At 42.2% G+C, this 14168-nt stretch overlaps 3 protein-coding genes across 3 annotated transcripts; 1 reads left to right on the top strand and 2 right to left on the bottom strand.

Annotated features, from left to right (window-relative positions):
* Positions 1–333: 333 nt before the first annotated feature.
* On the bottom strand, positions 334–1448 carry LOC147162137 (growth arrest and DNA damage-inducible protein GADD45 gamma-like). The gene is made up of 3 exons (XM_086096682.1): positions 1340–1448; positions 1015–1222; positions 334–933 (listed from the first exon to the last, which is right to left on the bottom strand). The coding sequence occupies exons 1-3, from the start codon at positions 1438–1440 to the stop codon at positions 820–822; spliced, it is 423 nt and encodes a 140-aa protein (XP_085952808.1). The 5' UTR covers positions 1441–1448; the 3' UTR covers positions 334–819.
* Positions 1449–4717: 3269 nt separating this feature from the next.
* Positions 4718–6039, top strand: LOC147162136 (growth arrest and DNA damage-inducible protein GADD45 gamma-like). The gene is made up of 3 exons (XM_086097056.1): positions 4718–4919; positions 5002–5209; positions 5291–6039. The coding sequence occupies exons 1-3, from the start codon at positions 4777–4779 to the stop codon at positions 5402–5404; spliced, it is 465 nt and encodes a 154-aa protein (XP_085953182.1). The 5' UTR covers positions 4718–4776; the 3' UTR covers positions 5405–6039.
* A 1529-nt stretch (positions 6040–7568) lies between these two features.
* Positions 7569–13746, bottom strand: nim1kb (NIM1 serine/threonine protein kinase). The gene is made up of 4 exons (XM_086097054.1): positions 13386–13746; positions 11963–12254; positions 9543–9811; positions 7569–9356 (listed from the first exon to the last, which is right to left on the bottom strand). Exons 2-4 carry the CDS (start codon positions 12234–12236, stop codon positions 8592–8594), a joined length of 1308 nt encoding a protein of 435 aa, XP_085953180.1. The 5' UTR covers positions 12237–12254; positions 13386–13746; the 3' UTR covers positions 7569–8591.
* Positions 13747–14168: the final 422 nt, after the last annotated feature.

Raw genomic sequence — 14168 nt, 5'->3', positions numbered from 1 at the left:
GATTCACAGGATCAGACAAGAAAAGAGAGATATGATAAATTCAAGCATTTTATTTTTTTCTGAAAAATAGTTTTTGCATCTAACATGGCAAAACATTTGACAAAGTGACAACTTTTTTTTGTTTCTTTGTGATATATATATTTAAACACGTTTACTGTTTAGTTGAACCTTTTAAGTCAATATTACTTTATTATGTTAACAGTATGTTATATGCTATTTTTTTCTCATATTTTTTTGTAATTTTCATTATTCGGCTATATTCTAAAGTGAAACCTTTAGACACCGGGCACAGGTTATTTTTTAAAATGTAGTTGTTTTTTTTGTCATTGTTAAACTTCTAAAGTGAAACCTTTAGAGAATTAAGACAATTCTGGAAAGTGGGAAACATTTTCGCCGACGGCAACTGTTGTCATGTTGCTCAGCCAAGAGGCCATGGTTAAAAAGTCTCTTTTTAACAAGTCCTCTTCCTCAGCACCGCTTCTTCTCCTGCTGCGCGTGCTTCAACGAGCGACGTGCGTCTCGTCAGACCGCAGCCCGCACACGTCGCTTCTCCTTCCTCTCCAAACCTCATCCGCACAAAGAATGAGGGTCGAATTGTCGCTCTTGAGGCATACCTGACCTCATTCACACAAAGAATGAGAGTCATCTTGGCATGGACGGGACAAGAGACGACGGTTCCACGGGGGGCCCTCGGGCCGGCGCCGTGCTGCCTGGATTGGGAATCCTCCTCAGGAGTATCCAGGGATGAGCAGAGACAGCTTCATCAGGTTGAGAGTTTCCTTGCATGGGAAGCTTCACAGAGAGGAGCCAAATCCCGCATCAGCGTCCGGGGAGGCTGATCTCGGGGACCCAGTCGTTCAGACGCCGGCTCTCCTCACAGAACAGGTGCAGCTTCTCCAGAGAGGGGTCCTCCCAAGACCCGTCAGATGGGTTCTGTTCCAACAAGAAGAGGAGACGGAATTCACACGCCTGCTCCCGTTTCACACACGCAGCGGACTGATTGGCTGTACGTACCGTGATGAGGACGCAGTGAGCGTCTTCCAGCTGCTCCGACTTGTCGGCAACGATCTCAGCCAGTCGCTGCTTGTCGCTCACTCGGACGATGCTGATGTCGTTGTCGAAGCAGAAGGACTGGATGAGGGTGAAGTGGATCTGCAAAGCGATGTCACACTCGAAATCCTCATCCACGGCCAGCACGCAGAAGGACACGCTGTCTGGATCGCTGTTAAAGCACAGAATAAATCCACATGGTTAGCTGCTGCAATTGATTTGATGATCGCTCATGGTGATGATAAAGAATTCAAAGAAACACAATGTGAAAAGTCCTACTGAAACTTACTCAGTCATGATTTTGGCGCTCTCATAGACTCCAACAGTGAGTCGATCCTCACTCTGAGCACAGAGCAGAGCTTCCTTCAAGGATTTTCCAGGAGAATGCATGGTGAGCTTGTACCTTACAGTTCAGTTGCAGTTTGTGCTGCCTTCAAAAACTCGGTCACCTTTTATATGACAGTCCCGGCACACGCTCGCTTTCTGATTGGCTCGTTTAGGCACAATGGTGACAACAGGCCTGCTGCCCTGCGCCTGCCCTCTGGGACGCGTGCCTTTAGAACTCTTCCAAAGTTGGAGCAGATTCTTTTGAATGAAAGGATCAGATGGAGAGACGTTTTGATCTAGATAATTTTGGAATAATTGAACCACACAAGAGGAAAGCTCTTCTGTTGACAAGGGGGAAAAAATCAACATGTTGAGGACGGTTATGAATGTTTGAATATATTTGTGGACAATTCAGAATGCCTTTATTTTTATGTGCGTTGACAAATGTTCTATTTAAGTCTGCTCACAAAACCTGTTCCAAAAGAAATGATAGAACTACAAATGATCCATATTAGGGCCATAATGCTATTATTAACTGTGCAGGGACGTTATTAGTAATAGTTTAACATTAGCTGCCATTTAAAAAAAAGTTACATTTAAATGGCATGTTGACTTTTTTAGTGTCACCTATTTTCAGATCCTCCTTTACCCTAACACTTGAAATAATACTACTACTACTACTACTACTACTACTACTACTACTAATAATAATAATAATAATAATAATAATAATAATAATAATAATGTCTGGACTCTGAAATGACATTAGAACATCTTTGGGATCGAATGAAAACATTTAAGTGTAATACAGTGTAATAATGTGGTCTATTTCAACTTAGAGGTTTTGAAGTAATATTAACTTTGGATAGAGATTTTTCCAGAAAAAAATATTAATTGTATGCTAGGGATGTGAAACTTTTGTTTATAAAAGCAATAATCCTAATGATAAATGAATGGTGATGTTCTGCATGCTAGTGTCATGTGACGACACTGAAGTTGATGGAATTTTGCGAGGTAATCATTATTCAGAAAAGCTGTTGATAATAATTTGATATTTACCCAAAGACAAAGCAGAAGTTGTGGAAAAAAATACAGTGCAATATATTGTAACGTTTCATTTCTCAGAGTAAAAGTTAGTTCTTCTTGCTCTTAATGTTGCAGTTGTCCTATAAAATTCAAGAATGCAAGAAATAACAACAGTTTGCTCATTAAGTTTTTCTTTTAAAGAAAATGTGCCTGTGGATGTGTCATTATTAAACAAACCAACTCTGAGTCGGACATTTTTAACTTCAGACGACATGCTCCCATAATGCAGTGGCACGCGCCGCTCGTTTGCATACGTTTGGACCGAGCTCACTCGAGGCGCGTGGCATCTGGAGCTATACCTCCGAGTCTTATCTCTCTGTCTGCACTCATCTCCATGACGACCGAGGGGCGCCATCTGTCCCCCTGGGGAAGGTGAGGGGAGGGTGGACAAAGGAAGTCGGCCAGCACCTGCTGCGCGTGGGCCGCACACGAGGCACTTGTACATTCACTGAAGTTTAGATATAGTGAATAATATTATACGTTCTGTACAGTGTTATGTTTGTTGGTTTTACATTTCTATAGGCGTTTGGTAGATTTAAACTTTTCAGAGGATTTAGATAAACGTTTGACTGCTCATCAATTATCAGAGAATAACATTAAGACATTGACAGAGAAATAACAGGCCTTATTTATTTATGTATTTATTTATTTATTTATTTATAAAACGTGAGTAATTATCGCCTGTCCGGCCCAAAACTTCCCTTGTTGATTTATCTGACAGCTCTCAACGATCGTGGGGGTTGCTGAGTGGCAGCAGGTCTTCAGAGATCAGGCGTTCGTCCACAAAGCAACACCTGTCGCGCCACTGCCGGCCGAGGAGGCCTCCGTGAAGCAGATGTGCTGCAGCCACAAAGGATCGTATCGATTTGCACGCGCCTGCCCCGTGGCGATGCCATCAAATCCTCAATAGCTCCAGGTTGGACTGAGGCGAGTCTGATCCGACCTGCACATACCATGCGGGACAGAAACGGAAAGTTTGCGAGTAAACACTTTTTGTTGCTGCAATAATGGCCCGATAAGCGTTTGTTGAAGCAGAAAACACACGCTCGACATTATTTACGTATGTTTACAGTACACACACACACATGCGGGCGATTTTATCACCGTTGCGCGCCTATATGCATGGCAGATAGCCCATATCTACTTTCCATTGTAAAAGTTTGAACCGCAATCTGCTGTGGCCCCTTTGGCATTCAAATTTAATCAAAACTCAGACAGGGCAGCACATGCAAAGTTGTAGACAAAAGATCCATGCGGCGCCCCGGGGTCGGGGTTGACCTGGGTTTAGGAAAGTGGGCAGGGGGCTCATCACTACACTTCTCCATCTGCCGTTTTGCCTGCAGATGAACAATGGGGCGAATCAATCAGCCCGAACCTGAATCCTGCACCGCCTCTTTTAGAGCAGTGGCAGCACGCCTGACGACATTTTGGATTATTATGCACAATTTATTTTTTCCAAATAAAGTAATGCTGCTAATGCAATTATTTCACCAGAATGTTATGCTGTATTGTCCAAACAGTACAACATAATCAAATCAGTAAGTGTCACAAATGAACCGTGAGCAATTTGCATTCAAAGTTTTCAACCCCCAGATTAATTAAATTTAAAAAACAGGCAAGGATTTTCTGTGTACAGCTGATGATCACGTGGTCTGCGTGACCCCTGCAGCAGCACGCAAGCGCAACGTTCTGGCACGCGCTGCTCATTTGCATTTGTATGGGAACTGTGATAATGGCACACACAATAGGGCTGCTTTATGGCCAGGCCAGCCCCGAGTCCACAGATGGCATCGTCCACCTGCCTTTTCTCTGCTAGGACCACTGAGGGACAGAGGTGGGGCGTTGCACACTTTCTATATAACGGCTACGACATAAAATAAATGAATTATACATTTAAATAAATAATTAAACTCCACAGTTCTCGAGCTTTGTTTTTGCATATTTTTAGGTGAATTGTGTCTGAAAGAAATCCACACTTGTTCAAGTTGCAGAAAAGAAGCACCACGAATTTTAATGTGTGCGTAAATTAGGCTATTTTTAGATTCACGCTAGGCAGCTACATCCCAAAGGGGGAGCGTGCGTGGCTCCATGACCTCCATCAATCTGCCACGAGCCAGAAGTGTGACAATAGCATTATCATACCAATACACGCGGCTTCAGCCAATCAGAGAGCGGCTCTTTTCACAGCCCCGCACGAGCTGCTCTGTATAAAAGAGGCACGTCTCCCTTCCGAGGGCACCTTGCTCTTTCTGCGGAACTACTCCACACAGCCTTTCTTAGCCACCCTCGAGGAAAATCATCATCGTCTTCATCATGACTCTTGAAGAAGTTCTGAGCCAGAAATCTGCCGAGCGTGCTCAGTGCACCGGCAAAGCCCTGGAAGAGGTGCTGGTTACCGCCATGGACAACGCCTCCCTCACCGTGGGAGTCTACGAGTGCGCAAAAGTGATGAACCTGTAAGTTCTATTGATGACCGAATTTGCACACGCTTTTGGCAAATTTTGGGGATGATAGTTAACTGATTTTTTTCTTTCTTAGTGATCCAGACAGCGTGTCCTTCTGCGTGCTGGCCGTGGATGAGGATTTCGAGTGTGACATCGCTTTGCAGATCCACTTCACCCTCATCCAGTCCTTCTGCTTCGACAACGACATCAGCATCGTCCGAGTGAGCGACAAGCAGCGACTGGCTGAGATCGTTGCCGACAAGTCGGAGCAGCTGGAAGACGCTCACTGCGTCCTCATCACGGTACGTACAGCCAATCAGTCCGCTGCGTGTGTGAAACAGGAGCAGGCGTGTGAATTCCGTCTCCTCTTCTTGTTGGAACAGAACCCATCTGACGGGTCTTGGGAGGACCCCTCTCTGGAGAAGCTGCACCTGTTCTGTGAGGAGAGCCGGCGTCTGAACGACTGGGTCCCCGAGATCAGCCTCCCCGGACGCTGATGCGGGATTTGGCTCCTCTCTGTGAAGCTTCCCATGCAAGGAAACTCTCAACCTGATGAAGCTGTCTCTGCTCATCCCTGGATACTCCTGAGGAGGATTCCCAATCCAGGCAGCACGGCGCCGGCCCGAGGGGCCCCCGTGGAACCGTCGTCTCTTGTCCCGTCCATGCCAAGATGACTCTCATTCTTTGTGTGAATGAGGTCAGGTATGCCTCAAGAGCGACAATTCGACCCTCATTCTTTGTGCGGATGAGGTTTGGAGAGGAAGGAGAAGCGACGTGTGCGGGCTGCGGTCTGACGAGACGCACGTCGCTCGTTGAAGCACGCGCAGCAGGAGAAGAAGCGGTGCTGAGGAAGAGGACTTGTTAAAAAGAGACTTTTTAACCATGGCCTCTTGGCTGAGCAACATGACAACAGTTGCCGTCGGCGAAAATGTTTCCCACTTTCCAGAATTGTCTTAATTCTCTAAAGGTTTCACTTTAGAAGTTTAACAATGACAAAAAATAAACTAAATATAAAAAAGAAAAAAAAGAACCTAAGCCTGTTGTCTAAAGGTTTCACTTTAGAATATGGCTTAATTAAATTAATGCTAATTATTAAAGAATTGTATGTCACTTCTGAAAAAAAATATGTAAAATTACAAGTGGAAAAGCGTAATAAAAATGATCTTCAATTATAATTTTGGCTTGTGTGTTGTACTTTCCTTTGCAGAGTTTGTATAATTAGCAAATGAAGGTGAGGGGCTCATACAGGAGTGAGGGGATTGTCCTAACAAAAGTTTCAAACTCAGCAAATCTGCATGGGTGGGGGTGGGGGGGGGGTGCTCTGGTCTGTCATCTGCTCACTGCTGTCCCCCTGCAGCAAAAGATAGAAACAACATCACCCTTCCCTTACCCTTCATCTAATCTGCATGTGTAAAGCGTCAGACACAAAAGCGCAGCTCCAAGCCTGTCAGCTCCAGCGGCCCGGACAGAGCCCCCCATTGTCTGCCCTGCAGATGTCTCCACAGCCACGCCATGCCATCTGCTCTTCCTGCAGGAGGGGGTCGGCCAGGGCATTGCAAAGAGGGGAGGAGTAGTCAGCTCTCCTGTATTACAAAAAAGGGGAACGTTGGGTTTGGGTCTAGCTGGTTTGGGCCGGTTGTGAAAAAGAGAGGGGTCCCGACCGTGCAGCATCTGGTGTTCTGCCAGCTGCTGTCGGGACTATTGTTTACTGGCAGGAACTTGGTGAAACTTTGGCAAACAGGCCACATAAAGAAGCAGTTTCAGCTGTTTGGGTGCAGCAGCCACCTGCTCCATGATGGAAGAATAAAACCAGCGTGACAAAGTAGGGGTCCACTAACCGAATGCCTTTTTTTTTTTTAAATCACTTATTCTATGAAGTGCAGCTATTTATTTAGGAATATAAAAAACTAATAATAATTACACATACTTTTTGAAGTCATGATCTGAGTGACCTATTGTGCACTCCTGTAGGGGCCCAAAAAATTAAATTGCGAATAAAATCAAATTAATTGGGATTAACAGAATATGCAGTTCGCTATTTACATATTCCAATTTCAATTTAGAATGATTATAATAGTTTAACAAGACTAAAACCTGACCACCACCACCCCTCCCGGGCACCCACACCAATGAAAAACACACTGAAGTGGACCTTGTATTTTCTTTAAAATATATTGAATTAGAAACAATTTAGTAAGAATACAGCATCATACAAAAACATTTAAAATGAAGACAAAAAATAAAATTAAAAAACAAGTCCCAGCATTGCACAAATGAAAAACAAACAAAGCAAAATTAACTCAAAGTGGAAGTCTATCTCATTTTTTTATTATTATTTTTTACTATAATATGTTATGTGCAGCCCCACTAGTCTAAATATGGTATTCTGGTTAATATTACATGTGTGGAATAAGAGTTATGAAGCAAAATCCAGCCATTTTTATCCATCTCAGGGGGCGGCCATTTTGCCACTTGCTGTCCACTGAAGATGACATCAATGTTGCTCAGGGCTCAGGCAATGACCAATCACAGCTCACCTGTTTTCTGAAGCTGAGCTGTGATTGGTTGTTACCTGAGACCTGAGCAACATTGATGTCATCTTCACTCGACAACAAGTGGCAAAATGGCCGCCCCCTGAGATGGATAAAAATGTCTGGATTTTGCTGCATAACTCATATTTCACAAATATCATATTAATCAGAATGTCATGTTTAGACTAGTAGGGTCACATATATTTAAGGTTGACTTCCACTTTAAGGGAACACCATTACAATAATAAAGTATATGATCTGTTGAGGTGAATGGCTATGCATCATCTTCAGTGGCAGATATTCTAAAATAGTGCCACCGATGTTGCATACATTAATGAATCATTAATTCAACTAATAAAGGAATAGGATCAATAAACAGTCAAACAAAGGGCCCATTAAGTACTTTTACTGTTAAGACACACACACACACGCACATACACTAACAATAATAGATTCAATTTGTAATGCACTTTTTATCAACACAACCACAAAGCGATTCTCTTCTTTTTTCTTTTTTTTTATAAAGAAAACTAACTTACTCTTACTTAAGCTTAATGTCAATGGATTTTAACCAGAAAACAAGAGGACATCGCAGGTTGTAATCATTAATAAACCCTCAATTCCACTTTTATCAAAAATCCTTGAAGACCCCTTACTACACACGGGGTCACAAATTCCCCATACAAAGGGCAAAAATGATTATGTAATGATAGCAAATGTTAGCATTTCATGTAGGCCTAGTGGTGGTGAGGGATACTAGAGAAACTGCCGCCACACACACACACACACACACGCACGCACACACACGCACGCACGCACACACACTGATTCATAATTCTCCCAAATCTCCAAAGATGCACAACTTGGTCATCTTAAACAGGCACTTTTTTGTTATTGTCTTAAAAAAAAGAAGATGTAATTAAATGTTGTATTATATAAATATGAACTATTACCATAGCGACAATTTTTACCTTTCACTCATTTGTGGCTAGATGACCTTCCAAAGGATTGAGTTGGCATCTATTGCAAAAGCATCTAAGGTCCTTAAAACTGATGATGTGCTTTCTTAATGCGTTCTGCTGACTGTATGAGTAGGTAATTGAAAAAAAAGAACTTGTATAATCAAAAACACCTGTTTGAGCAGATATTTTTATTATGAAAGCACACAGAGTTTGGAGGTGTGCCTGAGGCCCCTGTATGCTCGAAGTCCCTCCCGCTTGGGGTCCCTCACCATCCCTCGAACCACTGGCAGGCTGTCACAGCCCCTCCTCCTTTGCGCTCGGTGCAGCAGAATCCGGTAGACCCCCGTAACAGGGCTGCGGCTGTTGTTCAGCTGATTGTTCCGTAGGTGTGCAGAGGTAAACCCGAGTTTCTTCAGAGAGCACCTGACCTCCTCAGTCTCCTCCTCCTTCACAAGGTCCCTATTTTCAGAATCCAACAGGCCTTGCAGAGGGCTTGCTGGTTCCGGGGAGGCTAACGACCAAGGGAATTCCACAGATAAAAGCCAATCACAGCCCAGCATCTGGTCAACAGCATAACGCTCAATGGGATCTGCCTTTAAGATGCCCCTGATGAGCCTCTGACAGGGACCCGGAACCCAGGGGGGGATACTGTAATTGCCCTGGATGACGCAGCGCCTCAGCTTGCCCATGGTTTCGGCACGGAATGGCATGGTGCCGGTCACCATAAAGAATAGGAGGACCCCCATTGCCCACACGTCCACTGGAGGGCCCAGGTAGCACTCGTCCCTGAAGAGCTCCGGGGCGGCATATGGAGGTGAGCCGCAGAAGGTGTCGAGTGTATCATTGCGGTTGGAAATCTGCGTGCTGAATCCAAAGTCTGCCACCTTAACACAGCCACTGGCGGCGAACAGAACATTTTCTGCCTTCAGGTCTCGGTGGATGATGTTATTATTGTGCTGCAAGGTAAATCATTACAGCTGATTTTATTTCTGAATATTCAAAATATCATTATAACATATTCGATGGTACAATTTTGATTATGTTTGACCAACATTCATTCATTTGAGTCGTTTTTTTCCTCAAATTAAGACATCATCAACATGATCTCTGACTTTGCGTGGATGTTCGCTGCACAGACTCACCATAAATTTAATGGCAGAGAGGATCTGTGAGAATGTGATCTTGCTGGTGTTGTCTGCAAGTTTTCCCTCATTGCAGATCTTGTTGTGGAGGTCCCCCCCACCAGCGTACTCCAGCACCAGGTAAAGGCGGCTTGGTGTCTCCACAACTTCATAGAGACGAATCACGTTAGGGTGCTGCATGGAGTTCATGCTGCTGACTTCTCTGGAGAGAAGCCGCTGGGCCTGATTGTCAAATCTGGTCTTGTCCAGGATCTTAAGGGCCACTTTGTCTGTAAGGACAAGTGATACGGCTTCAAACACTCGAGCTGTTAGGATGGATAACTGTACTAGAGTATAGGAAATGGATGGCAGTTTTATATGTGACAAATTAGAAATGAATCTAAATTTGTCATAGTTGCTTTTAATGATGTCATTAAAGTTAATTCAGGTCAGACGAACAATACAGATGATAATGATAACTAAGCATTAGTGAAATAATTATTGATTTATTTTGGATTGATTTGTATTGTTTGTTTCAGCTACTATACCATCCATCCATTTTCTAGACCACTTATCCTCATTAGTGCAGCAGGTCAGCACTGTGAATCCTATACATCTTGATAAAAATAAACAAGATAACATAACTAAAACGGGGGAAACAGAATCATTCATCGCAAAAAATACAAATACATTTTGTAGTCATAAAATTCTAGATCATTTCAAGTAGGCCTTAAGTAAAAATAATATACATTAATTAATTGCCCCACATTCCCACCTCCAATCGCTCATTTTACTTGGAAATTCAGTATCTTGCTTAACGAGCACTTGGACCACGTTTAAGTGTCCTTAAGATATATAACTCCCATTTGGTCCTGATGCTGTCATCAGTAGGTGTATGAGAAGAGTGTTAAAGCGTTGAGAACCTTACTTCATTTGCTCCCAAAAACGTATAAATACGTTCTATTACGTATTTATACGTTTTTTTTAATGTTTTTTTTTATGCTAGAGCATACAGAAGGCTTTGATGCAGCCTCTGAACTGCAGAGAATGGGTGAAGCAATGGTAGGAATTACAAAAACGGACAGCAGGTGGCATCAGAGTATAAGAGATCTACCAGGGCCATGTTGCAACCAAGCTCATTTACCCACAGTTCTAAACAGATTTGTGAATAATGATGAAACTTAGCTATATTCTAATGCTAATTGCTGCAAAATGGAAACATACAGAAATGTACTTTTATTTACAATTTCACTTTTTTTCTGATTAAAGAATAGACTCTAATCTTTCTTTTGGTAGGTTCCATGGTTTTATAGCAATAGAACACAATATTCTGTGGGCCTTGCAGAATCAGTCAAAATCCGGTAAAACAGCCAGGAGCGAAGGGGATTGCTTCAGTGAAAATGGCTGAGAGTGAATGAGTTAATGACGCACAACATAAGTGAAACCTCCTTTAAAATTTTACTCATATCAGTTTATTTTGAGTGACAATTATTAACTAAAACTTAGTTACCTCGTGCCACTAAAACAATATATATTTTTATTTATTTATTTACTTTATTTTTAGTCCAATCACTACTATTTTACTACTTAACCTGTTTGAGTCTGTGTTTAAATCAGTGGTGTCAAAGTCCGCATCAGCAAGCTCTGCAGGAGCATGATAATGATCTTGATCATTGAATCAGGTGTGTTGGAGTAGAGAAACCTCGAAAAAAATGCAGGACTCAGGCCTTCGAGGACCGGACTCTGACACTTGTGCTTTAAGTGAATCAGCTGTTTTCTGATTTTTTTTGTGTGTGGATGAATAATACTTTTCAGGGACATTCAGTTTATTTGCTTTTATTCTTATTGGAAAAACTGGGCTATGGAGTTGGTGGGTCACATCAGCTCAAGTCCTGTGGACAAAATGTAAAAAATGGGCAACCGCTCTATATCTATATTGTGGCTGTTTGTTCTCAAACCACTATTGTGGGTCATATCAACCCTCGCAGGCCCGAAGGTCCTCTGGCACTGGCCGTTTAACAATATGTGAGGTTAGAAGCAAAACCCACTGCGGGAAGATCTCAGGGCTGCAGAGAAGGTCGGTTTTTGTTGTTGTTGTTTTTTGTTTTGTTTTGTTTTTTAAGGAGGCTCAAGGGGACGGGAATGGATTTGTTGACAGGTTCTATCGGTGGATTAAAAAAATAAGGCAATTTGAGTTGCACAAGCATGATAAGGTGCTATATAAATGAAGCTGACTTGACACTAGACAACTGTCCATAGACATGGGTCTATGCAGCTTCCTCGTAACTCTAAACAAGTACAGGAAAAACCATAAAAGAGTAGCAGTTTTGTCAAGCTATGACATACATTTCAAAGTAAAATTAACCCAATACAATAATACAACGCCACACATCTGGATGAGTACAATACAAGCACAATATTGAAATCACTCATATGGGTACCTTTTGTCAGAGCGTGAAAAGCCAGTTTGACTCTGGAGAAGGTCCCATGGCCAATCTCTCCTCTAACCTTGTAGAATCCGACCCTGCGGCCGATGACCAGTTCCTTGATGATTCTGTCATCCTTGTGCATGTCCATTGTGAGCTTCTGTAGGGGGTTGAGGCATTGCGAGCCATCTGCTTCATCACCCTCTTGTTCAGGGTCTGAGCTGTCTGTAAGGCTGTAACGGCTGTGGTGGAGTTTGGGGCTTGCTACCTGCATCTGTCCTGCAGGCATTTTGGACGATGCTTTTACCTGTAAAGCCATCATAGCAAATTGTAAACAGCAGAAGAATTTTCCAGTAACTACTAAAGCTACAGTATGTCATCGTAAATACAACCAAGTTCAACGAATGACTATTTTCAATTCTTTACAACCGATAAAATGTCTTGAAACACTGCTATGCATAATTTGGAACAGAACATTTGAACAAAAGTTTTATTTTTTCTTTATCATTGGGATGTTTAATTAAAAACACTGAAATTATTATGTAACAGTTGATGACTTAAAAATAAGTTGAGTGCTATTTGCATAGACTATTCATAGAGAAAAACATCATTGCATAATTTGGAACGCGATGTAGACTTTGTACATGTTCGAAATAAAATGGGGGGGGTTATGGTGCAGGTGGTGTAGCAGGACTTATGCTTATAACATAATACATAAAAGGATACAATATTATTCTGAGTGTGATCATGTTTCTCTGTTTACCACTTGCCTTACTCTCTTTAAAGAGAAAAGATTACATGACATTTCAGTACGTTATTGTACACCTGGGCTGTCCAAACGTTTTAAATGATGGCAATACCTCACGACGCCATATGGCATTTTTTATAGCAAAATAGACCAGCAAAGTGAAAAATGAAAAGTGGAATTTACGTGTTACATCACAGTTGCTACGTGAACTGCTCAAAAAAAGATGGTGCTACACAGGGTATGTCATTAGTTTGATACTTAATCAGTTTAACAATTATACCGGTAATTAATCAATAATGTAATATGTTCACAAATCAGACCTTGACACAGAGGCATTAAAAAAAAGAGGAATTTTGGTACTAATCCATTTGCAAATAGCTTCTTTGTTTATCTAGAAAATCTACTCATATATAAATCGAATCCATTATTTTTATTATTATTGTTACCAGTAGTAGTCATACTGTAGTTGTCAGGCGTGTCAAACCCTACTACTTTTTCAACGACATCCAGTAGTTGTGCAGGCCATTCAAATGTTTTTTGTATATGATGCGCACCACAAAAAAATGAACGGACCGTGAATGCCCCAGCTGCTGTAGTTTGGACATCCCGAATGTACATTACAGTACGCTCAAATAAAAGTACTACACAGATGCAAGGCCTTCATCAGACATATTTAAAAGATGTTCTTACCAAGTTTCCAAGCTGCTGGTTGGCATCAAAACACAGCCGTGGTGTCCATTTTGGGGAACAAAGCTAACTCCAATCTTTGGAATTGTAACCCATCGCAGCCCTCCGATGCATTACAATACTGATGAGGGAGGTTTTTCAGGCCACACCCCTCGGTGTTGAGGGAACAGGCTGGTGTCATGAATAATCCTGTTTTTAAGTTCAAGTCTGCCCCGACCCTCTGAAAAGGCCAATATCAAGCTCACAACAAAAAATGAAGCTCAACCTCATCAGTAACTTCTTCTTCTAACAAACGGTGAAATATGGATGCTTTCGGTTCGCGTGGCTGTGTTGAATGTGGCAATAATTGATCTAATAGCTTTTGTGAGATGAAATGTTACGCAACTGTATTACACAATGTTCTTGGTGAGATTAGCGCTGGGCTCGCTCTCAAACTGAGTAGCGCAGATAATGAGATTACAAAGCATCGTGTCAAAGCTTCACCAGGAGGAGCTTCTCCATTCGGGTGTTTCAACACGGTGAGCACTGAAGTGGGAACACTGGGGATGAGAGCAAAACACTCAATTTTTACCTCTATAATACATAATTTTTTTAGCTCGACAAGCGATTTTAATGGTAAGGTGGACAATGATACAGATAAAAAAATCATTTGACTGCTTTTGGCTTCTTTCCCACAGTGAGGTGGGAGATGCTCTAGCTCACCTGCCACCTTAATGAGGACAAGCACGATAGAACATGGAAGAATGGGTGGACAGAAAATCTTAATAAAAATATTGAGATACGATA

The sequence above is a fragment of the Leptonotus elevatus genome, chromosome 15, assembly GCF_054856555.1.
Source record: "Leptonotus elevatus isolate MCC_2025b chromosome 15, RoL_Lele_1.0, whole genome shotgun sequence".
NCBI lineage: Eukaryota > Metazoa > Chordata > Actinopteri > Syngnathiformes > Syngnathidae > Leptonotus > Leptonotus elevatus.
The sequence above is the reverse complement of the archived record's forward strand: the minus strand, read 5'-3'. Positions and strand labels throughout refer to the sequence as shown.

What these genes read in the sequence shown, in the direction of transcription:
- LOC147162136 (XM_086097056.1), top strand. Translation starts at nt 4,777, where the DNA reads ATGACTCTTGAAGAAGTTCTGAGCCAGAAATCTGCCGAGCGTGCTCAG. An exon ending in TGCGCAAAAGTGATGAACCT is followed by an intron (nt 4,920 to 5,001) that starts GTAAGTTCTATT and finishes TTTCTTTCTTAG; the next exon opens with TGATCCAGACAGCGTGTCCT. An exon ending in CTCACTGCGTCCTCATCACG is followed by an intron (nt 5,210 to 5,290) that starts GTACGTACAGCC and finishes TTGTTGGAACAG; the next exon opens with AACCCATCTGACGGGTCTTG.
- nim1kb (XM_086097054.1), bottom strand. Translation starts at nt 12,236, where the DNA reads ATGCCTGCAGGACAGATGCAGGTAGCAAGCCCCAAACTCCACCACAGC. An exon ending in TTTTCACGCTCTGACAAAAG is followed by an intron (nt 9,812 to 11,962) that starts GTACCCATATGA and finishes TTGTCCTTACAG; the next exon opens with ACAAAGTGGCCCTTAAGATC. An exon ending in TCTCTGCCATTAAATTTATG is followed by an intron (nt 9,357 to 9,542) that starts GTGAGTCTGTGC and finishes TTTACCTTGCAG; the next exon opens with CACAATAATAACATCATCCA.
- LOC147162137 (XM_086096682.1), bottom strand. Translation starts at nt 1,440, where the DNA reads ATGCATTCTCCTGGAAAATCCTTGAAGGAAGCTCTGCTCTGTGCTCAG. An exon ending in AGCGCCAAAATCATGACTGA is followed by an intron (nt 1,223 to 1,339) that starts GTAAGTTTCAGT and finishes GTGCTTTAACAG; the next exon opens with CGATCCAGACAGCGTGTCCT. An exon ending in CTCACTGCGTCCTCATCACG is followed by an intron (nt 934 to 1,014) that starts GTACGTACAGCC and finishes TTGTTGGAACAG; the next exon opens with AACCCATCTGACGGGTCTTG.